This window comes from Egretta garzetta, unplaced genomic scaffold (assembly GCF_000687185.1).
Source record: "Egretta garzetta isolate BGI_Z169 unplaced genomic scaffold, ASM68718v1 scaffold284, whole genome shotgun sequence".
NCBI classification, from domain to species: Eukaryota; Metazoa; Chordata; class Aves; order Pelecaniformes; family Ardeidae; genus Egretta; species Egretta garzetta.
Genome location: NW_009259498.1, coordinates 498153 through 524717, shown reverse-complemented (window position 1 = coordinate 524717; position 26565 = coordinate 498153). Strand labels below are relative to the sequence as shown.

At 37.5% G+C, this 26565-nt stretch overlaps 1 protein-coding gene across 6 annotated transcripts in view; it reads left to right on the top strand.

The window, feature by feature from the left end:
• The window catches only part of LOC104125026 (BTG3 associated nuclear protein), a 309443-nt gene that overhangs the window by 8315 nt on the left and 274563 nt on the right, over positions 1-26565 (top strand). For all 6 annotated transcript variants that reach the window (XR_004841820.1, XR_004841821.1, XR_004841819.1 and 3 more), the window contains 2 exons: positions 13345-13467; positions 14241-14416. Coding sequence is in view for 3 of the 6 variants with exons in the window: in XM_009637422.2 (XP_009635717.1) it covers positions 13345-13467; positions 14241-14416 (299 nt within the window). In the remaining 3 variants the exon portion in view is untranslated. The remainder of the gene's footprint in view (positions 1-13344; positions 13468-14240; positions 14417-26565) is intronic.

The following is a 26565-nucleotide window of genomic DNA, read 5'->3' as shown; positions in this document are numbered from 1 at the left end:
TCAACGCCTTTCCATCAATCATTTTTCTGAATGGGTAAGCCCAAGTATAAATGGTTAAGGTTGATTGCTTCAGATAACATAGGAATTTGGTTTCACAGAACTCTCCATCATTTGTTTTTCTGGGTATTTTCTGCAAATACTACATTGTACAATTCTGCTCTGTTATTTTGGAAATTTTTGTTGGGTAAATAGCTGCAATTGAAAGCAGTTTTCAAAACGTATTCATTTTGGAGAGGATTTAAATTTAAAATTTATATTCTCTTCATACTTAACAATAAAAGTGTTTCTGATGAAATACGGAAATTCATAGGTAAATGGAGTTTTTCTCCAGACATTTTCCCTGAGCCTTTGTTATGGTAAAGCTGAAATACAGACCACATACATCTGGTTCTGTACCATATGCCAGCCGATGAAGGATGCTGATGACCAAGTTTAGAGCTAGAATTGCACATCTTTTTGTCTTTAATGGGAAATGGAGAGTTAAATGGAATTGCAGTGTTTAATGGACTCAGTTACTTTGCAAAGACAAGACTAACAAGCCCTTGAACAAGACTCATTAGTGGGTTGGACATTAGCTTATTAAAATGGAGGTGCTTCAGATCGTCTTGTCTGCAGTTCGTTGTGGTGTTGGTAGGTTCAACCAGCTTGTTTTAGAAAACAGCGTTTGTCTTTTTTTGTCTTAAGATATAAACCAAGGTTTTTTTACATGCAAAAGAGAAGGCTTGATGCAATTGTGTACCAGATGGGATGTCCAGACTTGCTTTATTTTTGTAGGTGTAGATCATTAATATGTTTGTTTTACCATGAACTTTAATCAACAGGGTGTATGCAATAGGTTTTGAAGAACAGGCTTTGTTCATCCACTTTGTCTGTGGTGTGCCAGTTGGCAAGCCTTTTGGCTCCAGATTTCCCAAGTTCCAGATCTGTGTTTCTGGTGTGTGATTGTTTCTTTGTTTACAAGTGGGTTTGTAGTCAAATAATGCAAAACTGAAAACTGGAGATGATTTTAAATGAAGTTGTAAAGCAGGGGGATGTGGGGTGGAAAGAATTGTAGGATGACTGTTCTTCTAGATTTAGCAAAACCTATTGTTGCTCCTGCATAAAGGCTTTAGGGAAAAACCCAAACAAACCTAAAGAAATACAATCAAGGTATTGGTATAAAGAAGAAAATAACTAGAATCCTGGTTTTGTTATATGTATTTTTTTTCTGGTGAGTTACAAACCCCTTGACCAACCTAATTTCATGTTATCAGGTATCGAATAGCGTTTTCATTTTTGTTGCATTTTTATACCTAAGGATTTTTATAGGTTATAATAAACTATCCTACTATGCTAATCCAGGCTTTTAAAAGGAACAGTAATTCTTCAGTTCTTATCGCTAAATAGTGGCCATTGAGTCTCTGGTGTATATAGTTAACCTCTTTCCCATGTTTGCTGCAGTTGATACTCATTAGGTGATGTAAACCACTATCCAAGTTTAATTTATAGGTATCTTTTTTCTTTTTTTTTAATTCAGTGATAAATCAACATTGCAAACCTTCAGGATTATTACTGTCTTTAACTGAAGTTAAGAGCTAGCTGTCCCTTCCTGGAAATACACCCTCTTCAGGTTCAAAGACCCTCAATTTGCAGGCAGATTTCTTTTTTTTAAGTAGCCAGTTTGAAACAAAGCATGTATTGAGGAATATGGTACCCTGAAAGATGTATGGTATATGGTTTATTTTCAAGTTGCAGGTACATTACTCTGCCTGCTGTGAGCCTGATCTCATGCACTGAACTCTAGGCCTGAAAAAATATTTCCCTGGAAGCCGATTCAGTCCTCAAGACAACACAGCAGGCAGCTCAGTGAAAGATGTAAAATTAAACCATGTTTTGGGGGGTGAGAGGGAGTGGAGCATTACAGATAATGTCTTGAAAACACGGTCAGCAATTTGGGGTGTTAATCAGAATGTATTCTAAAGGTTTTATTTGGAGCAGCTTTGGTTTTCAGAAATTGTCACTTCCTATAAGCAAGCCAGGTTTATTTATCCTTCAGTGTCTCTTATGTCAGAGCCTTTTTCTGGGGCCTCATCCAGCAGCGTCTTTAGTGCAAGCCTTTAAGTCTGGGAGCGGCGGACAAAACCACAGATGAACTTTTGTCATTGTTTTGGACTGGACCCTGTGGTATCAATAAATTAACAACCTTTCCCTGTCATTTTCTGTCATCAATCAATGGACCTGTGTGCCAACATTTATTTTAAATGACCAGTTGAAGTGTCGTGTCTGTAGCTTCAGCCAATAAGAGTTGTGTTTAAAATTAATGGGTTTGTTTCGTGAAGAATTGAGGATGATTGTGCTGCCCTCCTCTGAATAGTTCTTTTATGCAAGTCCAGTCTGTTTATGTCTGGGCATGGAAGGGGTTGAAGGGACATGGCACAACTGTCTGTGATCTATTTTCACCACGTTCGTTTCAGGTACACTCACAATTAGGGAACAAAGCCAACATTAACAAAGTGTAAAGATCTTAACTAAAATTTCATTACTTTAGAGGATATTACCCCTTCTTATGAATTTAAAAATTTTGTTTAAAATCTCAAGTTTTTTAAAGAGTGCATCAATATAAGCAAAATTTTGGTATTTTGATAAAAAATTTCAGGTTAAGTGGAAGTTTGCCTAAAGGAGTCGGAATTTGAACTGCCATTCATAATTGCATCGATTGGTTCACAGTGCTGTTACTTTTCATGCCTTTCAGGGCTTCTCTTTTCTGTTTTACCATCTCCCTTTTTTTCAAATCCTTATGCAAAGCAGGTGATAAAGGGGTTTCTTACACATGCATTCGTGTGTAAATGCACATACACGGATGCACAGTCCCTCTCATTTTCAAGTTGAATGTCTGATGTGTGTTTTACATGGTTTTCTTCATATCACCTTGTAATGCCAGCAAGTGATGAGCGCTATTTTATTCTGGAAGAATTGTTGTGGCTTGAAATGTGTAAGTGGATAGATGAAAAACCCAAGTACCTTCTTGGGGTGTAGTAGACTTGCTTATCTGAAAATTATGGTTCTGTCTTGTATTCAAAAATTCAGTTTATGAAACCCAGCTAATCAAATAAAGGAATTCTTCGATTAGCTGTCAGCCCCTTTCTTTATCCAGGGCTGTGGAATGTTAGTTTCTTTGGCTGCGGTATGAAAAACAAAAAAAAACTTGACATCTTTGATACCCTGAAAAACACAACAATGCTTTCCAAAGTCTCCCAATTTGTCACAAGAACTTGTCAGCCTCAAGGTCTTGAGATTGATTCTGGTCCTGCATAGCAGTAGGAATACTGATTTACATCGTTTTATTTTACCTGCATTGAAACATGCATATCATGTAGAAGTACCTGCTTCAAACGAAGTGGATGCCTGCGATTCATTATACTTAGGATCAATACAACTTTATACTGAAAATAGTTTAAGAACTCTCATGACTGTTATTTTTATTGTTATTTGCTGTATTACTTAAGATTTACAGCAGCGGTGCTGCAAACCGTGTTAGTTCTTGCTTTGGACATTTGTGCTGGAGGCTTAAATATTTTGAAATTAAGCTTGCCCTGTTGGTTGTCAGTCTGGAGTTTTTGTTACAGACCATCAGCAACTGAAGATTTTTTTTATTTTTTTTTTTTTTGTTACAAACCATCACTTTGTGAAGATGTTACATTTGCTCCCTTCACTACTGGGAGTTAAATTCACCCAAGACTAAGGAGAAATGGCACCTTGGATTTAAGAAGCTTGTGTAGCAGTGTTCTCACTGGAATTTCACATTCCATTATTGTTGCACTAAGATATTGAGGAGCCAAGTGTTTAGTAATTTGTTGTTGGGATTTGATAAATGCAGAAACAATGTATAACTTCCAGATAGCAGTGAGGTTGAGAGTGCAAGGTCAGTTGTGGAATTAAAATAACAATTTAACATTTCATCTGTGTTTTGGAGAGTTCCATAATTCATGCATGGACGAGATGGAACTTAATCTATAAAACTTTTCAAACTGACCAAGGTTTGAACTGTGTTGATTCATTCTCCCAAGTCCAATTTTTTGTAAGTTAATGGCTTCTGATGAAATATCATTTATAATAGTCCAGTGGTTCAAATGAGAGCCTAGCAAGTAGCAGTTGATAACTTATGTCTGAGAAATGGATGCAAAATGTGTGGCTTGGATTTTTTTAATTGTGGTGGTAGTGTTTCAAATGTGCCTGTGAGGCTTAAAATACTAGAAATAATCTTTTAGAAAAATGGAATTTTGAATTCTTAAATATAATGCTAAGCTTTTCAGCAATATACACTGAAATGAAAGTCTTGAGTAATAAACTTCCTTGAAGTTTTAGAAAAAGTTTTCAGTCCTGTAGATGTGTTACAAGGTTTAATATTTTACTGTTTAATCATACAGTAAGTTTTCCTTGTTGTTACACTTAGCCCATGACAAAAGTGAAATCCTATAAATTAGAAGGTTTAAAGCATCGGAAATAACTTGTGCTTTGTCTGAACCACATGTGGGTAAACAGTTTATTTATTCCCAGTTAGCTAATACATAGGATCTTTGTCCTGTGTCTGAGACCTTAGGGAATCCTTTTATTTTCATTTTGTAAAGAAAAACCTTATGTGAAAGCTACGGCACCGAAACCAGAAACGCAGTTGTGTGAAGTCCCTTGTGGTGCAGTATATCGGTATTCACAACAGTAAGCTAGGGAACGAGAGAACTGAATGCACGCAGAGCTTGTCCCTTGTGCCAAGACATCTGAGAAAGCAACATCCTTTAATTGTAAGGGTGTCTGAGAATGAGAGAGAGGTGTACATGGGGATCAAAAAGGCTTTGAGTTTTATACACAGATTAGGGGGACGTTTACTAGCGTAATTAGTGTCTAAGAACATTTAAAACCAATTATAGTAATATTAAAATGTGGGTTAACTTACCCCCTTGCCAAATCCCATAAGGTTCTACTAGCCGAATTCTGGGGAAAGCAGAACGTTTGCTTAATTCCGTGGTTCCGCGAGCATGGCCAGCTATCGCATTCAAGAAATAAACGTAAAGGGTGCATGACTTGAAATTTGGTTCAGGACAGATGCCTTCATATGGCTCATGCTTTTCCTTTTGCCTAAATAAACTATTGAAAAGAATTATTGTGTTTAATGGAAGTGGACAGTTTTTACCTCATGAATGCTGTAAAATGGATGAAAATGAGGTTAGGATTCTATTTTAGTGCAACTCAAAATCTTAATATATTCGAAGCAGTGCACCAGATTGTGGAAGCATGTGTTACATACTATATATTTTAGAAAGTAATTTACCAAGCATATAATAAACAGAAGGGGGCAGAAAAGCCTTATATATTCATTTGGATTCCAGTTTTGAGAATTTAAATATTTTGAATGTTACAGTCTCTGGAGATGCTTGGGAGTTTGAAAATCCAGCAGTAAGAGCACTCCCTGGAAACTTTTCCTGTAAGTCGGGGTATTTAATTCTGCGAGTACAACAAAATGAACGGATGAAGAGGAGAGCGGCTAATCAGTTTGTGATTAAAGGGGACAAGTTTTCGTCTTCCTTTGGAAATGACAGAAATTTAAATTGTGTTTTAAAATAATTTGCATACCAGTTTACACCAGGTTGAAGTACCAGTAATACTATTTTTAAAAGTTGCAAAAACAACTGGTCTTGCTACGTAAGGAAAATAATACATAGTAGTGTAGTTTTAAAAGAAATAGTCTACGGTGGGTTTGGAGAGTCCTAGTTTTCCTGTAAGCAAGGTGGAAAAGAGCTGTAGATGGATGCAGAGCTTGAAAAGGATGAAACAGCCTAACATCTAGCAAGGTCTCGGCAAGGTTGGTAAGATGGCAAAGAGCCAGTCTTCCATCTGCTTTATTTGGCAGCAGATGCTATTTAACTGACACATTTCCAAACGTAAAAAACACACTGTTTGGAATCTGAATGTCTTTCCAAACAGAACTTTTCCTTTTTGTGGAACTGTACATTTTTGCATATCTTTAGCTCAATCTCTTTGTTCCATATTGAAGGGTGGAGTATGAGACAGGAAATCTGCTCCTAATAATAACTTTTAAAATTGTGTTCTTTGTAAAAAGCGAAGAGTGGTGTTTCTTTAACTTCCCCTCAGGGCATTTGGAAAGTAAAGATTCAGTACCAGCTCTGAGTAGCAGCATCCTTGGCCTTTCTATAGAAATGGCTGTGTGGTGGCAAGTGTACGTAACTGGTTGGGTAATTATGAAAAGCAAGAAAAGCAGATACGCATGATGGAAATGATTTACAAATGGCTCTATAAGAGCTGTGTGTTTGAATTCTGTTTGCAGAAACCTAACGTTGTACTCACTTGCAGTTTGTTATCTGGTGACCATCGAGGCTTCAATTACTGTAACCAGTGTCTTGAAAGCCAGTTTATAACGCTGCTTCCGTCACCCCCAAACTTCTAGTGCCACTAAGTCAGACTTATGCTGATGTTAGGTATTAGAATTTGTAAGAAAATTTGGAAAACAAATCTAGAAGTAGCTAAGTGTATAATAAAGGAGTCAAAGTCTTTATTTTTGTTTCATACAGTGTTTTCTAAACATACAGCAATTTCTATTTTAGCACTAAGGCTGCAGTAGATCATTCATAGTAACTGTGTTCAAGATCAGTCAAGTCTACATATTTTATTCTGGAAAAGAACTGTCCTTCCCTTAGATCACCGTTCTCATTTCATGTTTAATACAATCTCCAGCAGGCGGTGGTACTACTGCTTACCTAGTTCAGGAAGTACAGGCTCGAAGAAGGGTAACAACCGTAAATTTCTTTCTATACTGCCTGAAAAAAAACATCTTTGCTCTTGTATTTTTATGAGTACATTTATCTTTAGAGGCTCGTATTAACCTGCTAATTGTAAGTCATGACCTGTCCTTTTCTTGTCTATAATCAAAAGTAGAAGAATAATAATTAATGCCATTTCTGTTACAGTATTTTCAGTCCTAGTTATGTCGCTTGTACGTGGCCTAGATATCCTGGTTTGTGCTGCTTTTGTGTATCTGCTTAGGCCAGCAGGTTCTCTTGGAGACTGTGTTTCGCTGTGCATTTAAATTTTACGGAGTTTCAGTTGTGTTTGAAATAAGAGAAAAAAAAAAAATATATATATATATATTTTTAGTAAAAACAGCAGGGTATGGAGTTGCTGTGTACCCACACAGGTGTTGTAAACCCCCGAAGTGGTAGGTTCTCTGGGTGACTTGGAGCTGTTTGGCTGTTCGGTTAGCTGGTGAACTAGCTGGAAATGCGCGTTGTCATTTATGAATGATTACACTTGCTTGTACTGGTGTGTTTAGCTTTTCTCAGAGCAGAATAATCCATAACAGATTTTAACGGCTTTTAAAATTAGTTGATAAAATTGGTCTTAAAACTAGTAATTCATGTCTTTCTGATTGTCAGCCAATTCAGAGGCTCTCTCTGTAGGTAAGGCTGAGTGCAAGAAACTCTCACTATATTTATTTTGTAACATGGAAAATGTCTGGCTCTTACTTATTTGAGCTGAAAATTAGATGTTAAATGTTCTTAAAATGTTAACAGTATGTTTTAATAAATGCTGCATTTGCTTTATCTTTATTATAAATTGATTACAGCTTTCTCAGTTTTCAGATCCATGAATCTCTCTCCAGTGATGGCTGGTGTATTTTGGCTTGTCTTTTTACAGGACCTAATCATGAGTGCTGTCTTTATAATGTCTGCTCTTATGTGATGTTCCAGTTGCAAAGAATCCAAAGATAATTTTTGTTGACTGAACTCTTGCTGAAAATGATGGATAACGCTGCTGCTTTTCTGGCAATTGTCTGTGACTAGGCGAAGGCATGGTTTAAGGACATTAAAACTTTAACTGTTCAAGCGCCCGTACAGGGCTCTACCCTCCAGTAGGTGCCCCACTGGTCTTCATCTTGGTGAATGGTTTGGTTGTTGGCAAGTTTGCTCTCTCCTGGCAGATGAGGAGCTGCATTCATTTCTTTTGGCATAAATCCAGTGTAATTTTGTATATGCTTTGCTGGTTTGTGGGTTGTATACCATAGTGTAAATTCATAAGTCAGTTTTCTCAGTCTTGTTTGGATAGGGAATATTAACTGCATATGCAGAAGGCAAAGGAAGCAGGTGGTCATCCAGAGGAAGGAGCATTTTAACATTATCTTCCTAAACAGGGATGAAAAGATCCAGAGTGGCTGTTCTTACAGATGAACGTGAGTGTTAGCGAAAGATAAAAAAGAAAAAACCAGAAAAACTCCACACTTCTAAAGTGGTGTTTTTCTATATAATTTGAAAAACATTTAGATTTTCTTCATGGTAGGGCTAATTTTAATATTCCTCCCGAGCCCCCCCACATGCATGAGCTATACATTTAAGTCTTCATGTTCATCCCCAGCAGTAAACTGGAAAATACTACAGTTGGAGGTCTCTTTCCCAGACTTGCTTTCCTTAAGGCTGTGTTTGGCTGGAGACCTTTAGTATGAGCAGTGCCAGCAGTAACTCCAACTCCTGCCTTCCTGATCTCTTCTTGCTCTCTGCATCCCCTTCTAGTAGGGATCTTAGAGGAAGATGAGATTAATTCCCCGGAGTCCTGCCTTCCAGATAAGCAGCACACGCTGTGTGGGCGATGCCGTGACCACAAAATATTATATGGGCAGGAGAGAGCCGTTCATGTGGGTGTGGGTAGCTGAAGGTCTCTGCGCTGAGCTCTGTCTCCGAGCTCTTATTTACCTATTTGCGGATGTTCAGGACGCTCAGAAATGGTCTAAACAGAGGACTCTCTTCTTTCTTTTCTTTAACCAGTTGAGCATTGCTATAAATATTCCATTAACTGGTCTATGTTAGCGTGTCTGGGAAAACAAGAAGAATAACTTCTTGTCTGAAAATTTCAGTCTGAGTTTTTCCACAAGTAATTTTCATCCATTTGGCGAAACACTTTTGATCTTGTACCTTGTGGAAGATAGAAATGTCAGTTAGTTCCTTTTCCTTTATTTTTCTCTCTTTCTAAATGAAAACCTCATCTGGGAAGAGGAGGAGATGATGGTCCTGGTATTGCCAGAAGTTCTTTTTTGTCACTGGCTGCATTCTGTGTGATTGACAGGCTATTGGCAATGAAAAACCAACAGTTAAGAGTAATGATCATATCTATGACTCACACGTTTTCCATACTGAAAATTACCTTTGGCAGCAATTTTCTTGAGCAAAATATGGAATGTCCTTTTATATTAAAAAAAAAAAAAAAAAAAAAAAAAGGCAGAAGCTAAATATGCACGCTTAAAAATCATTACCTGGTACGTTTATTTTTTTAGAAATGTTTTCACCTGTAATTTAACAGATTATTTGGCAAACCGCATTTAAAAAAAAATTCCCCAAATATAATAATATCTGTAGGTTGCATGCATTTTAAATTTTTTACTCTGTTGTGTCCAAGAATAGGTAAATTGCAGAACCAGTCTCTCCAAGATCTAATGCTTATGGGGAAAGGAATATGTGAACACCAGTGGAAAGTACCGAAGCCTGTGCAGCAGCGCTGGGTTTCTGAAGCACTCCCCCTGACCCCTCTTAATATTTTCTTTCCATCTTCTCCATGAGTATAGTACTGGCAGCACTCACAGAAAGAATTGCTTCATTTGGGATCTGAGTGAATATCAGAAGCTTTCCTCCTTTGTGATTTTTGTCTTCTGCATTTGAGTACATAAGTAATGTTTAAGGTTGATTTATCTTCCGTATGAGATGTACAGACTGAAAAAGGAAATGCGAATAATCCAGTATGAGGATGCGCTAGGCTGCAAGAAGGTTTAATGATTTCCTCTGGATTTTGTCAGATTGGCTCAGGATTTTGAATTTACATAAAATTCCTTGTTTAATTTCTTGTATATTCAGCAGATTCCTTATTGTTGTCTCTTTAAAATAAATAAATAAATCAATCTGAAAACAGCGAGTAGGCCATCTCACAGGGAAGTTAATGGGAAGCATGTTGCCGTTATCCGCAGGGAATCTTGCGCATATCCCTTTTTCCTCTCTAGAAATTGGAGTCTAAGACCATCCTGTGAAACTCTCCTTTTTCAAGCAGAATGGCGCCTTTTTGTATTGGTCTCAATTGTTATTTTCTTTTCCTTCCAGATAAGTAACTGTTCAAGTTTCACAGCATCAGCTCTGAAAAATTCCTGCCTCATGATGCCACATTGGCAGAATTTGTCAGCAAACTCTGTAGCCATTCTTGTTCCATGTAGCACGTGGACCAGATTGGTAGTTCCTTGGTTAACATTTCTGATGTTCGGAACGGCGAGGTTCCCTCATCCTCCTCATGCAGACTGCTTTTGAAAGCGTCGTTCTTCAAGAGTTAAGCATTAAACATAAGAAACTCCTCCTTTAATACGGCACAAGAATTGAGTGAGTTCTAGTGGAGTCTTTGTGTTAGTAGATACAGAACACAGAAATAATCTTTCATCCAATGCTAGTGATTCCTGGTAATAGATAAGAAACTTCATTCGGCTGTTTTCAAACGAGATGTAGAGTTCCTACTCAGGCAGGTTAACCACAGAGCAAGGTTAGTGGGTGGTTGTAGATTTGTTGAGCTGTGCTGAACACCTCCAAATGCTTATTTTAGCTGTTCTCTGCCACTGTGCTTTCTGTGTGACTCTGTTTTCTATCCAAACTGCTTAATAGATTCTTGGAGTCCTTACAACTTGATAACAGTTAATTTCTGAATGCTGAACAGTTGATGGGCAATGTGGTGGTAGCTGTGGCTTGTTACAGAGGTTTTCCTTGTGTATATGGTGTCTGGTTTTGCCTTTGTGCTGTATAGCCAGGAAAAAAACATCTCAGTTAGTGGCGCCTTCCAGAACAACCGTGAAGGTAGACTTTTTTTTTTTTTTTTCCTGTCTGTAATCCACCCTACGAACTGGGAAAAGTTAATTCTTAGGGAGGAGCCAGTGTTTTCATGGGTGTTTGTATAGGCATAAATTTGGAAAAAATGTTTATGCATTGAAGTAAGCCAAGTTTGAACAGACAGTGATGCATTGAAGAGGGGATAAATCTGTTCTGGTGGGTTGTATAAAGTATTCCCTTATCCTAAATTTGCTTAAATTAGCTATATGCCATCCAGCTCACTCTCTACATTGTCTTCCTTAAAAATGAATACCCCTAAAAAAAGGGCGGGGGGGCGCAAAACTCCCCAACCTCTTCCTTATGTCAAGTTTTAATACTAAGACTCTTTTCCAAATATAAACTTAATAGGAGTAAAATTCTAAGGACTTTATAAATGTAATTTTATTGCATTTATCTCTACAGCTGAAATTAATTATTCAGAGTGTTCATTAAAAATAAGCTTTGATAAGTGACATTTTAAACAGGCATTCAGAAGTGATTGCAAGAAAGATGGTGATAAAGAACAGTGTCTAAAAGGAAGTGTAAAATTCTTGAACACTTTAAACTGGCCTGTAAAAACTTCAAATGTAGCTATTTGGACAATTTGGGAAATGTGACGAGAACACATATTGCTGCTAGACTGGGGGACTGCCAGTCTTGCCATGGATCGATATTTTATCAAGTACTCAGTGTGGTTTGTTGTGGTTTTGTTTTTTTTTTTTTTTTTTTTTTTTTTTTTTTAAAGCATGCAGTGCTGGCATTGATAAAGTAGACAGAAGTTGCTTTTTTTTTTTTTAAATAAGGAATGTGTGGGTGTTTTCCTCTTGATAATGGAGAAATGAAAAGGTGACTATGAAAGCATCGTAAACTCTTTATACTCTAGAGAGCGAATAAAAAAAATCCAACAGACCCCCCCCTGTTTATTGCTTAATACAATTTGAACCTCACATACACATGAAAAACTATAGTACGCTCTGCAGTTGTCTATGATTAGACAAACATCTTCCAGAGCTTCTCAAGGTTTGCAATCCAACAGATTGTTTGCAGTCCATGAGGGATCCCAGTTGTTGCTAGAAACAGATGCAATTCCTGTAAGAGGGAGGCAGGACATGAGGGGCATTATGTATCCAAAAAAAAAAATAATCTGTGGTTAACCATTTTATCTGTGCCAAAGTTGTGATCCATTTATTGTTAGCTCTTATGACAGCTTCTTATCTTTTCTTTAGGTCTTAATGATGGATATCATGGCACTTAAAGTCTTATGTAGACACATGAATATTCAAGCAAGCAGGCGCTGTATTACAGCTGAAATAAACAGAGAGTTGCTGTCGTCAAATTTGTTTAATTTGTGTTTCAACAATTAGCTGGCAAATAGAGTTAGGAAAAATAAATTACCATCAGTCATGTTTGAGATGCTGGACCAGTAAAAACAGTAGTGGACTATTTACTGTGGGAAGCAAAGAGAAAGACGCAAGCCTTCTCTGTCACTAAAATGCAAATTTTCTTCTAAGTTCTCTCCTTAAGTTTACCATGAGCACAGTGGAAACCGTCTTAAATATCAAAACCACACCTTAGAAGATTGAATAGTGGTGTGGGAATAATGGTAATAATCTCACAAACGAAATTAAGTTATAAACTGCATGCTGGAGACAATGATTTACTTCATGTTTACTTTCGTATTGGAGTGTAGACTGTAGCGTGTTGTTCTGTGCAACACTTCTCTATTTCCTTCTGCATTGTCATCGTAAGTGGTAGAGAAGGCTTTCTGGTTTCTCACACACTAAATGCTTTTCTGTTGTTTGTTTTAGCCTTTTTTTTTTTTTTTTTTTTTGTCTGTGAAACACACACAAGAAATAGGTTAGTCTTCTTACTATTTAAAGTTACAGTCTGTCCCTGTTCTGCTCTGATGCCCCTAGTACCGCTCTCGTCTCCCTCTCCTCCAAAAGCCCCCAGCCCTGGAAAGCGATGCATGCTTTTTAACTAGGTTCATCATCCAATTTTGCAATAAACGCTTTTACGTTTGTTTTTTTTTTTTTCCCTAGGAATTATCCTACTAAAAATGGTGCATTACCATGTAAGTTGGCCGTAGTCTCTCTGAAAATGCTCACAGACTTTTCAAAACAAGAATTTGGTGGCTCTTTGGAGCTGTGATTTACAGACTTCCTCCTGTGTATCTTGAGTCGATGAATTCTTTATCACTTTGCCAGGGGTCGTGGACTTTTATATAATTCCATTGAAGCCATCTGTCCTCTGAAAGAATTTTGAGTACTTGAAATGGTACAGATGTCAAAGTAGATGGATTACCAGCTTTAGCATTTGATACGTAACCGCGATGCTGGGAGAAAGAGCTAGGCTTAGAGGCAGTCTCTGGTTTTAAGTAGACTGTTTAAGCCATAAGACTGTGTTAATGTATTATTCATAAGGTTTGCTTCTTTACATTCCATTTTTCTCTCTGATTTTTGTCTTGTAGTGTTGTCCCTCAGACCACAGTAATACTGAACAATGACCGGCAGAATTCAATCGTAGCCAAGATGGTTGGGCAAGAAGAGCCACTGAGCAGAACAGCGGATTCTCTGGAAAATATCCTTAGCAAGTTAGTAGCAGTTAGGGGAACCCTCCCCCTTTGTTCCCTCCTTTGCCAGACCAATATTGGTCTCTGCAGCAATTCGAAGTGCAAAATGAGGAGTGTTCTAGGTAATAGTGGGGGGAAAAACATTGAACTGGTACTGGAATATTTTATCAGGCTGACAGTTCTGCCTGGGGAAACCTCGTATCAGCAGTAAAGGTACAGAGCAATGCTTCATTCCTGATGGGGAGGGAACATCTTGGAGGATCTGGGATTAGTTCAGTGTTAGTTGGCAGCTAACTGAGAGTTGAAAAAGAGTGCCCATAGCTACATATTTTTTACACGGATGCACGATCACTTGGCAGCATGCCAAGATCCTGCATTTAACCAACTGAAGGAGGAATATGCAGCAGCCCAGGAAGGCTTATTAAAATTTGTACTATCTAAAGCAAATTTTAAATTAAGTGGAACTGGGGAGTCTGGGTAGAAAATGTTCTGATGTAATATGTTTTTATAAATTATTTTAATTTTTTTTAGTTTTGCACACTGGGCCTAGACTTCTCCATTGATGCAAATTTAGAAAGTGTGCATCTAAAACTTTTTATTTCTTCTGTTCTTTTCCTTCCTTTTTGTTTTGCTGGATAGCTCTGAGTTATAAACAGGAGTAGGCTTGTTTAAAGGCGTATGCTTTTATAATGCATTTAATTTTTTCAGTTGATGTTTTTAATTGCCTTGTAATGATGCTTTTCCTCATCGAGGATTGTGTTTTCCCAAAGTTACGTACTTTGTCTTTTCCACAGTGCTGTTCCTGGACGTAGGCAGAACACCATAGTGGTGAAAGTTCCAGGGCATGACGACAGTCACAATGAAGATGGAGAGAGTGGCTCTGAGGCCAGTGACTCCGTTTCCAACAATGGACAATTAGGAAACCAAAATATGGGGAACAATGTCACACTTATTACGCTGAACTCTGAAGGTACGCTGCTCTAACTATAAGGCTACTTGAGGAAAGTAAATGTGGTGGTGGGATGAACTAAGATCCAACTGGAAGCTTCAGAGGTCAGGTCACGGGTCCAACCTTGAATTTTTGGGCAGTAGAGCAAGCACTTAAATAGGAGTGAATGAATGTGAATGAATTGTTAGTTTTTCATGTTTACTAGTTTTACAGGCAGAACAGCTAATTAAGGTTACTTTTAAAAATTAAAAAGTATGCCCCTCTATAGCAGTGTAGCTTTGTATTTTAAATCCTTTAAATTAAGACATGCAGCCTGCAGGATTTCCTATCACCAAGTTGAAATATTGTTTCAGGAAAATAAATTCCTTCTCTGGGAAATAATATCTACAAGTCCTGTAACTATCTCCTGTAACTCATTATGCCAGTCTACCTGTGTAATTCTTATGAGTGTAAATAGTTATTTTAGCAAGCGTGAACCATTTTTATGAGTGAATTCATACTGAAACCAGACTGTTAACAGGATAGTGTGTAGTGTCAGATTTTTCTGAAAATTCTTTAGGTCTTGGACAGAGAAATCAAATGCAGTGAAATCTAAGAGTTTTAGATTAGCTTTATAAAGATATTCTATTTTATGTGATAGGAAATACTGAAAGGAATGTTAGTTGCTATATATTAAACACAAACAAGATGATATGAGGGACACTGGGGTTTAGGTGAAAGTAACATGATAAATTATGTTTTATGTTCAAACTTTTAGTTTGAAAGTTTCAGCGATTTTTTTTAATGCAGATTTAATTTGAATCCTAGACTTCAATTTAATAATTTTCCTAGTTAGTTTTTAAAATGTATTTGTTGAACATTTACTTAAGCGTTATTCTGGATGTGGTGGTTCATATTTATATTCATGTGCCAGAGAAGGGTAAGTCAGGAATTTGTTGCAGCAGAATGCACTTAGGAGGTGACCTTTCTACTTAAGAGATAAATGTGTTGTCTTTTGGTCTCTGCTGTTGAAACAGGAGGACTCAAATTTAGGAGCGATTCAGTTTCTTCTGCGTGATCTCCAGCCATTGGTAAAAGCATGCTGGGTGTGAACAGGTTAGGATACAATTAGTGGTAAGGATTAATTCAAGATAGCCTGAAGCTGAGTATTTAAGAGTGTGTTCAAAGATTGCAGAACGGGCCAGCAATTCAATGAGATGCTTTAGAGCTTTGATACTTTGAAGCTTTGATGAAGTCAGTCTATTGAAAGTCTCGCGCACCAAAGATTGTTTCTGAAAGTGTTGTTCTGAGGCACCTGACCCTAGGATTCTTTGACTTTTATGGGTGCTCATTCAACACAGGCATATTATAAAGAGCTTTCAGGTTCCATTCTGTCCTGTTTGTATGTTGTGAGGCAGTCGCTTCGAAGGGTATTTCATTTTGGGTCAATGGGGAATTAGAGGAGACTGAGACTCTCTGAGGAATTCCTTTCAAAAGAAACGATCGATTTGCAGATAGTGCTGATATTTCAATGTGAAAATACATATAAAACGCACTCTTTGTGGAGTCTGTTAATATTTCATACAGCTCTGTGTCAGCTATGCCAGGAACAAAGTTTCTAACATTAGGAGGGTATTTGTTGTATAATGCCCTTTTTGACTTGTTGTTTGGCACAGATTTGCACAGACCAATGTGATGTTGGCCTTTTATCCATTGTTGTATATGTAAATTTTGAAGAAACAGCTAATCCATTAATGTCTTCAGATCTGATTTTCTTCAGACCTTTAGAACACTCATCCATTAAAAATCTCTCTGAGATTGATGAATGCTTTGGGAATCAGAACAGTAATCCCCCACACCTACCTCTTCTTGCCCTCGCGAGGATGAGAGGACTGCTTGCGCAGAAGGAATGCTAAGCGAACTAGCCTGCAGTATGTCACAAAAATTAAATTATTAATAAAGGAAGTGATGAAGAATAATAGGTCTGTTGTGCAGGCTCATTTTCTTCAGCAGTAAAAGGCAAAAGTTATAGCGCCCATCAGCTTGCTTTCATCGTCTGTGAAAGAATTCTGAATGACTTCGAGTTGGTCAAAGGAATCTCGATTGGTTGTAAAATACGTGGGGGTGAGAGTGGCGTACTTCAGCCCTTATGGACTGAGACTAAACAACAGGTTTTCAGTATGACTCCCATCTGTCCCCTTGTGTCTGGAAAGCAAAACTAAACTGTGTTTATAGTTGGGCTTTAGCTGACTTTGGATATGGCATAGACTTGTGGATATTTTCAGGATTTAGTTAATAGATTTATATAAAGGCAATTGTTTGCTCTTTGGCTGTTTTCAAAGCGCATTTAATCACGTACTGTAGTTTAAAAAATATTAGTGTTACTGCCTTTCTATTCCTGAAAATTAATTATACAGAAGCATGGAGCCCAGTTCCTGGTTCCAGTAATGGTCTAGAATAACAGGGTGGTTTTGGCCAGCAGAACACTGTGACTTTATTCCATCTCCAGTTGTACATTCCTCTTTTTGCATGTGCAGTAAGCTGTATTCTCTCTTTTCTTTGAGCAAGTTACTTGATTCTTTTTTTTACTTCTTCGAAAACTGAAAATGCTCATCCATTTTACAGATGCAGTTAATGGTCTGCAAAGTGTTAATTTTAAGATGTAGTATTTATGAACTGAAAGCATCTAGAGATATTGAATCTCTGATTTTTGTGGAATTTTGTGATTTCCACCACCACCACCCCAGTTTCACTTTGGAAATGTCCTTTCACGTGGGGATAGTAGTAGAAATACCAACACCTGATGTATTCATTGGACTGAAGTTCTAAAAGTGGTGTACATGAAGTAATCTTGCACAACTGAAGATAAAATCTACCAAGAATAGAATTGGTCAGTATTGAATTACCAGTGTAAAATCAAATTAAAATAGGCTAGAAGGCTTACTAGTTAGTGATTTACTATTTTTATTAATGTCAGATTTTGGCATAGAAAATATCAAGTGCATCCTTATTCAGCCAACTAAAAATAGTGGTTTTTTCATTTAACCTGTAGTTTTACCCCATAGATATTAATAACTGTCCAAACTGATTAGTCTGTTGTTTTGAATGCATATGTTAGAGTGTGTCTTTTCTACTCTAACTTTGTTGCAGCCCAAGTGGATCTTTTGGGGAAATTACAGTATGGATGTATAAACAGTAGCGTAAGTTGATAGCCATGTGCTTTAGATGTAAAAAAAACTTTTCTACAAATGGATGGTGATTTAATAAGAAGATCAAAGCTCAAAATTTTGTTTCATCAAACTTCTTTTAAGAAGGTATCTTCCTCCAGAAACACTGAAAGACTTAAATGCCACTGATTGTCTTAGTGTTTAAATGGGAATGGGACATCAGCTTAAAACTGATTAATTTGCATCTTTGGTTTCTGGAGATCTGGATTGGAGCCTTCATTTAAATCCTAAATAAAAAAATCTAAACGTTTTTTACTGTGCTGGAACAAGGTGCTGAATGAAGCAGCCCAGGTGTGACCCACTACTGAACTTGCATTTCAGTAGAAGTGAAAGAGCAGAAGTCTTAAAGCAGCAAATGTCCAACCTACCAGATAAAACTGTGTCCAAGCTGCTCTATTCTGGTAATTTAAACTGCTCAAGCAATGCTAAAAATGTTAACTGTAAGCATTGTCCATAAGGTGTACCTGACTGAATCATTACCCATCTCTTTTCTCTTTATTTTTCTGATTTAGGAAAAAAAAAAAAATCCCCTCCTGTTGTTTTTCTTTCTTAACACAATACATTAATGATGTCAAAGGTCCTCACTTGAACCAAGAGGCATTGATTCAAACCAGAGATCTTTTTGTTGTGTAATTATCTTAGCTATAATCTTAGCTAAGAAGTTCTGATTTGGACGAGCTTTTGGAGAGCTCCCCTGAGTAAATTGGACTACGTTGTCAGTTGTGAAACTGTCCTTATCCATAGCAGACTTAACTAAATAAATTCAATCTGGTTAACCTTCCTCTTCTCTTTCATGCTGGCATTTGCAACATTAAAGCTATATGGGTAACTCGCCTCCTGTCCTCGAAGTGCGACTAACAGTTTACATCAGGAGGCACACCTTTGTGTTTTCATATAAATTATTTCTTTCTGAAGCGTGGGTTTTTGAAATTTGAAGTACTCGGCTGTTCCCGTGTTTGTAGAGGTCTTTTGTGTGGTAGTTGTTCTCTGAATACATGAACGCATCTGGTTTAGCAGAAATTTTTTTCTGGAGGAAAGAAACCACCAAGCGTGAGTTATAGCATGACCTGTCAAACTTATAAACAAACCATTTCACTCGAGAGTATCTAAGAATTTGGATAGAGGCTGGTTTTCTGAAAGGTTTTGGTAGATGAAAACAATGTAAATATGAATGTAAAATGAATGCTTTTGCTGTGTTCTCCTGAGGCAATGAGTGCTTTTTCTTTACTCTGGAGGAAACCTGTGTATAAAATTGTAGGGAACTTTTCTTATTCCTTGTCCTCTTTTTAAAATTTTTTTATTTCTTTTTTCTTTTCTTTACCAGCATGGATTACACATCTTTCTTGTTTAATGGAATAAGAAACAAACATTTATCACTGCAAAGTGTTTAAAGCAAATGCCAACAATTGATAGATGTGTTTTTCTCTTTCAAAAATCCAGTTGATTTTGACATGAATGTGTTCCTACTGTAAGTTTTGGAATACAGCATATTCTCAGCTTAAAGTTATGTTGTTTTTTTTTCTTGAACTTTCTAATTAGGCTTAAAAACGATGAGCAATGATTAATGAAGAACACTTTTAAAACATCGTTTGGGCCTGGTGTCTGTCTGTGTTGTTTTTTGTAATGAACTCTTGTAGATCTTCAGGACCTGTTACAAAAAACTTGTTTGTCCGTTGGTGATCGCGAGGATTTAGTTGCTGTGTGTGTGAAGTGGTTTATAATGGGGTGACTCGTATCCATCTGTTCGGCTGTGATGGGAATGGCGTTGATCTTTCTCTCAGGTGTATTGGAGCTGTGCAGAATCGTGTGACTTATACGTCATGGGCACCCTCCAACTTGGTACAGTTCACCGTGTTATGCAAAGCAAAGACAGCACAGGAAGAGAGTTCATTAATTTCACTGATACGGTTTTGGAAAGCCATTAAGTTTTATATACTAAACATGCTGAATTTTTTTTTAATAGTTATGTGGGAGTTTGTGCTAAATGATGTGATGGCACTGTTCTCTTTTCAGTTTTCAGATATTGTATGTCTTACGCTTTCAAGGTGGCAATAGGAGGAAAAGTTTAAAGCATTACGTTATTTTGAGGAGGCTATTTTTCTGTGCTTGCCAGAATTCTTGCCCATTTATGAAGGTTTGTAGTCTCTGAATTGGATTTCACCAACCTAAAATGCTACAGCTGATATTTAGTGTCCTTGCGCAGAACGTATTTTGCGAATTGATTCTTTAGGCCTTCAGATCTCCGAAGATATCAGTACCAGTTGATTACGTGGTAAATAAGGCCTCATGTATAGTCTCTGTTCACAAAAACTTTCATCCTAACTGTGTTGCGTTCTTTTGGATTTTGTGTTCCACTGCAAAAAGTAATACCGTGAAGAACACTAGATCCACGCTAGTTTTAAATTACAGAAGTTTTAAACCTATGGTATTAAACACCTATATTGTTTTCTGACTTTAATGAATTCTCTAGTACTGGTATGTGGCTATAATCCTGTCAAGGGTTGGTTTTCAATTGACTAAGCTATAACCTGGCAGCCGTATGCACTTTCATGCTCACCACAAATCTGTTAAAAAGTATTCTGACATTCTCAAATACATTCGTCTAAAATTTTAACTGCTTTAGCATATTAAACGAAGAAAAGCAAGTTGCAGTAACTGTGAACAAATAAGTTTTGGTAAGAATGTTGAGTAGATTTTCAAATGATCAGCACTTAAAAGGAGCCTTTTATGTGCTTAATAGATAACAGCTGAGATGAAAATAACACTCTTGTCTAGGTTCCAGTTACCTCCTATCTTATTTACTGTAAGGACTCCTCTCTGGCCTTATATTCAGAAAGCTGTTACAAATACAGTTTTCCAAACTCGTGATTTTAAGCCCATCTTCTCCTTGTGTCCCTTTCGATACTCCGAGACACCCTTGTTATGAAAGAAGACCTTGTCCTTTGCCATCTCCCACTCACAGGTTGGAGTTGCTCTGACTTCCTCAGCCGTAGATGACAGGTTTCCGTGCTTGTAATACTTTCAGAGATTTTTATGCTTTCTTCTACTTCCTTGGGAGGAGAGCCTCGTAACTATATGTACATCACTGTCTATGATACTTGCTCATAAACTTGTCTTTTCGTAAAACTTAGCCAGCCATCTTCTGGTGATGCCTACCATCTCAGTGTGGGTTGTCACCTGCCTGCCTGTCTGTAATCTACCTATTGTCTCCTGCCTTACACCTGGACTGAAAAATTCCTGGGTAAGGACGTTGTATTTGTTCTGTACTTACATAGTACCTTCCGCAACACTTGATTCTGATTTAAGAGGGATAGACTCTTGGATTTATAGGAAACAGTCTGGAAGTGTGGCTGTTGCTTACTTGAGATTTCTCCTATGGTGGGTCAAGTGCTTGGAATTCATGTATAAAAGATCACAGTTCCTGAAGAACTCTTCTGATAAGTCTTGAGCTTGCACTAAATAGCAGTTTTGGTATTTTACATAGTTAACGTGTGCCCACAGCAGAAAGCAAAGAATAGATAATATCCATAGATATTTACTAATTTTTTTGATATATTAGTTTTGCTGTGATCGGGCAGTTTTGTGTTTCCTCTGAAGGTGTTGAATTTTATTTTGAAAAACTTTACAAGAGCTTGCTCTTCAAAATTTCACATTAGAATATTGGGAAAAACAGAATTTGCTTTTTTTATGTACAGGAAAAATATTAAGCAGCTGCTTCAATTTAGCTCAACAAAGCTGAAACGTTGCATACTTGCTGTTCAACTGAAGAATAAGCGACCTAAAGGCATTGTGATTATTCTGTACTTGCACATCTCTCTAGGAGATGTGATGAGAGCATTATTTTGCTTAATACTAGATATTGCTGTCAAGATGCAAGGGGCTTCAAGATGTAAGGAATATTATAATGATACTGTTCTTGCACATACTCAGTATTTGGTAACATTTAAAATATTTAATCTGTGACTTTACAAACAAGAGGAGCATCTGTTCCTAAAACATCAGCACACATTCTGTTATCCTTTTAAATCTTTCACAATAGAGTTACTGTCCTATCTTTAATATGGAAGGAAAAAAAAAAAAGCAGGACCTGTCATCCTTGTGGTGTAAGAATGCCCCATTCAGCATTACTGTGCTGCTTTAAAAGCAGATATTTTTAAAAACAGCCATGCTAAAGCCAAGGCTTTGAAGTTACTAAGAAAGAAACACACTGTCCTTAGTGTCTCCCAAGTATGCGAAATGCCCTTGAACAGAGCTTCCTGAAAGTTGGTTTTAGGTGATATAAATAAAATGGCAAGATCCATTGATTTAGAATTTGGTTCAGTGAACTTTACACTTGAGGTACTGACAGATGATGTTTGGCACCGTATGTGACAGTTCTGTATCGGATCTGCTTTCTCTGCATTCCTTTTTACAGCATTTTAAGACTATCAAAAGTATAGAATTAAAAATGTAAACGCGTATTTTTGAGAAGATAAGGGAAGACTGGCCTACATAGTGTTTTAATTAAACGATGAATAATATTTTTCCTAAGAAAATTTAGTCACATATTGTCTCTTCAATTTTGCATCTGAAACAGTCACTTTCCAATGGTAGTATTAAATAGTGCTCAGAATTTGCTTTCCAAATGGGAATCCAGGCAGCTATTTGTGGCCCAGACTTATCTGTCCACAGGATTTTCCAGTTCACTGTAAGATCGAATCTCGCATATGATCATTCGCAGCACTTTGCTTTCCCTGCCAAGCTCCTCGTGACCAGATACAGACAGCGAGAATGGACTTTTAAATAGCAAACTTCTTGTACCTTAAAACAATATTATATATAGCTGCTGCAAAGACACTGATGAGACTTCAGGAGCTTCAGTGACTTATTAAAGCCAAAGAAAACTATAGGAACGGAATTGCTCTGATTTTTTTATTTTTATTTTTTTTTTAAATATTATTGGGACCAAACAAATGAACAACGGCTTCTTCCAGGTATCTGTCACAGTGAGGTTTAGAATTAGCAGTCTGGTCCACTGTGTAAAGTTAAATGTAACAAAGAGGCAATAAACAAGAAAGGGAGCAAAATCTAAATTGGAAATCTAATTTTCTGACATGAAACACATTTTCTAAGGATTTAAAAAGCCCTCTTAGACCATGGATTTTAATTTTCTCAATTTTATCTGGATTTTTTTTTTTAGCTGATCGTTTTAAATTACAGATGATCTCATAGTCCTCATTTTCTACTTCTGTTGAATAAATTCCCTGCCCTTCCACGACGCATAAAGTAAGTGAATCTCCTCTTTCTCTCATGGATTTAACCATATGCTAAAACTGAGGCGTTAGTTTTAACAAACAAGTAAGCTCCCCGATGCCATGCTGAGACTTCTGTGCACACTGTAGTATTGGCTGAGACAAGCGGGCTTTGGTGCTGCGTGCCCGTTCTTTCATGCCACATTGTCTGGCAGACAACTGGAGAAACCATGCATGCAGGAGAGTGCAGGATGTATTTTCAGAGTATCTCGATCAGCGTACTGGTCCTCTAACCATAAGGGCTTAGATGTTAACTGGAACTGTGTCTCTCTCAGCCAAATCCTTTGCACTGTACAGAAAATTATGCTCGGAGCATGAGATTCTTCTGGCTAGCTCTCTTTTACATTTACATGGAAATTAAACCTTTTTTCCCCATGAGAAGAGTCAAGTGAAAAACTCCAGTTCTGTGTCCAGGGTTTCTGATGTTCGGGTGTGTGTGTGTGTGTGTGCATGGGGTACGCTTCCTTCTGCCAGAACTCCCAGCATCTCAGCTGCTTTTTGTGGTGGGAGGAGGTTTTGGTGAATGTAGCTTTAAAGTGAGTTCTTTAACCTCTCTTTTACCACAAGCTTAAATCACACTGCTAGATTTGTAGGTTAACTTATAGCCTGAGTGTCACTGTTTCCTTACATTTAATGGTTGTTAGTTAATAAAATCAGTGCTCTGTAATATCTGTCAGGTAACCACTAACCCTGTGAACTCTTGCAGGGGCAAAGGACTCAGGCTAATTGACAGGAGTTTATTTAAAAAGATAATGTTGAATCTCCTACACATCAGCCAAAATATTATTTAATTTCTCTAGAAATAGAGATTTATTTTCATAATTTAGGATTTGGGGTTTTGTGGTTTTTTTTTTTTTTGAGGTTAATTCATCGTTTGGCCTTTGTACTGCAGCTACTGGTTGTTCTCTCTGCAAATGCCAGATTTGCACCCAGCCTTGTTAGTAAAATAAACACAACTGCTCGGTAGAATGGAACATGTTAATCCACGTGTTTTTGTAGGCAGGTGTTTCCTTTTGTATTTCCTTGGTTTAAAGGAGTGAGTGACAGCACCTAGCGAGAGCGGAGCCTAGCTTTGCTTCCAGTCTTAGTGCTAATGCCCCCATGGGGGGCTCATATCCCAATGGAAAGACGTGAGTAACCGTTAAGTGTCTGTCATCTCCCCGGGCAGGACAACATATACACATGCTGAGAGCGAGTCTGAAAGCCACAGTGACTCTTGTCTGGGTTTTGTTCTTTTGACATAGGTTTTCTTGATACTAACCTTAAAGCTCGCTCATCCTGTTCCCATAAAAATGCGTGTTTGTGCAGCAGCCCCAGCTGCCTCTCATCTCCTTGCGTGTGCCTGCCGAAACAGAGGAGTGGTCAGCTGCGTTGTGAGATAAAAGAAATGGACTTCATACAGTAAAAAAAGATTTGAAAACAGCATTGAAAAGCAAAGTAGTTCTGGATTCAGTAGAATGGAGATAAAGGCAAATTTTCTGATCTTAAAAAAGCATTGAAGAGGAGCTAGAAATTAGTCTGTCTGTCATTGAAATGAGCTTCTAAGTACAGGGAAGAAATCAGATAAAAATGTCAGGACTTTTAACACTGGAAGTGGGAATGATCAAGAGCCACTTCTCTGATGATACAATATTCGGTGTAAAGAAACGCAAGGAAGTACCTTTCCACACAGCACTCAAAGTGCATTCGAATTGCAGCAAGGCCGTTAGGAAAATGAATGGAAGAAAAATACTTCAGGGCAAAACAAAAAAGGTGTACAATTAACTGAGAGAGGAGGGTGTGGGTTTACGCTTCATTATTTTTAAGACAAGTGTGTTCTTGGACTGTATTCTTCCTCCCCAACCCCTCACATGTTATTTATGTTTTGGTAGTCTTTAAGGAATAGAAGCAGCTGTGTACGGTTGTGCAGTGCCTAGCAGAGTCCTGGCGCGGTATCTGGCTATTCCACTGGATGTACTAAATAACCTGACTCATCTCGATTCTGTCTAGATACTACATATAATGCCCGATAGTACACGTAAAGAACCATTGCAGTAAGCACAAAAGGATGTTTGAGTGCTAGGAGCGTCCAATGATGCAGCTTTAATCAATAGTGTTTAGGTACTTAATTGTTCAGTGGGAACTTCCATCCAGCTCCCAGTCTTTTTTTCCTCTTTCCTTATTCAGTCTGTCTGCTCCCATACCACGCCACTTGTTCAGAGCAGTTCTGCCTCCTCCATCGCTGGCACTGTGCTTTCTCTTTTCACCCTCTTTTTTTTGTGTGCCAATCGCACCGTGTTTGCTCTACGCAAAGTGCCGGATGTGTTGGCAGGCTGGTAGGAATTATTTTTATATACGATAAGGAATAGTTTAGCTTTTGTGCCCTTAAGTAGCTGCAGTGAGACAGTAGAGTCATGGTTAACTTTAGTCATGCAAGTTCCACTTAATGCAAAATGATTATAAAGCAAATTGCCCTTCTGTTGAAGCTTTTATAGTGGGAGGGAAACGCAAGAGGTAATGTAATGTGGGGCTTGTGTTCGTAGGTCAGGATAACAAGATAGTGGTTTTCTTCCTGGCTGTTAGCAATAAAAGAACAGTTGCGTTTGGTAAAAACAATATGTTCTAGACTCTGTGCCAGTAAAAGAAAAAAAAAAAGAAAAAAAAAAAGAAAAAAAAAAAGAAAAAAAAAAAGAAAAAAAAAAAGAAAAAAAAAAAGAAAAAAAAAAAGAAAAAAAAAAAGAAAAAAAAAAAGAAAGAAAAAAGATACTGCAAATTGAAAAAAATCTTTGGTTCATGTAGGTTCATAGCATTTGTTAAACAAGACTGCAGGTGAAAGGTGTTCCATAAGTAGCAATAACTCTTAATGTCTAATAGCAATTCTGTGAACTGCTAAAGAAGGAGGATGGAGACTCATTTACTCAGGCTTCCTAGAATTTCTGTGAAAAACTTACACATTTATCCAGAGATGTCTTTTGCTTTGCCAGCTCTACCCAAATTTTTGTAAAACACTCAGTTTATCTTCAGAAACTGACTGCTGTCCCTGGTAATATTAACAAGGCTTGTGGTGAAGCCAGACACAGTGGCATTCAAAACAAGTACTAACTAATCTGAACCACCTTATTTTTCAGATGGCACCTGGTACTGTGAGCAGAAAACAGCTAGTGTGCCCTATTACATAGTTCAGGATAAAAAGTAAGGTTTAAATAAAATATATGTATAAAAAAACCTGCGAGCATATAAAAAATTTATTCAGAACAGAGCATTAAATTCTGTTTGCAACAAAAAAAAGTTTGAGGGACTAGCTGCTACATACATCAGCAATATTTTTCCTTAGGCATTATTATAGTTGATCATCTGATGTTTGTAATGATATATCAGTATTGCATAACCTAATGTTTGCTTCATACTGTCATTATTCATTGGAATAAACTTGCATCTGACATGTGGTATGACTCAACCAAAAGGTCATGTTGGAAAAGTGGTTTTTAGTGTTTGAGTTGCTTTTATGTTATATTTTATTGCATACTTTTTGCTTGTAGTCTAGTAAAAAGCAGGCTGCTTCATCTCTGCCAGTACTTGGAAATAAAGATGCTGCTGGCTCGGGGGTCCTGTTCAATGTGCAAGGGATACGCTCATCTGTCTGAGCTCTGCCACCCTATTTTGTGACTAGAAGGGAAAACCGGGAATTTGTGAC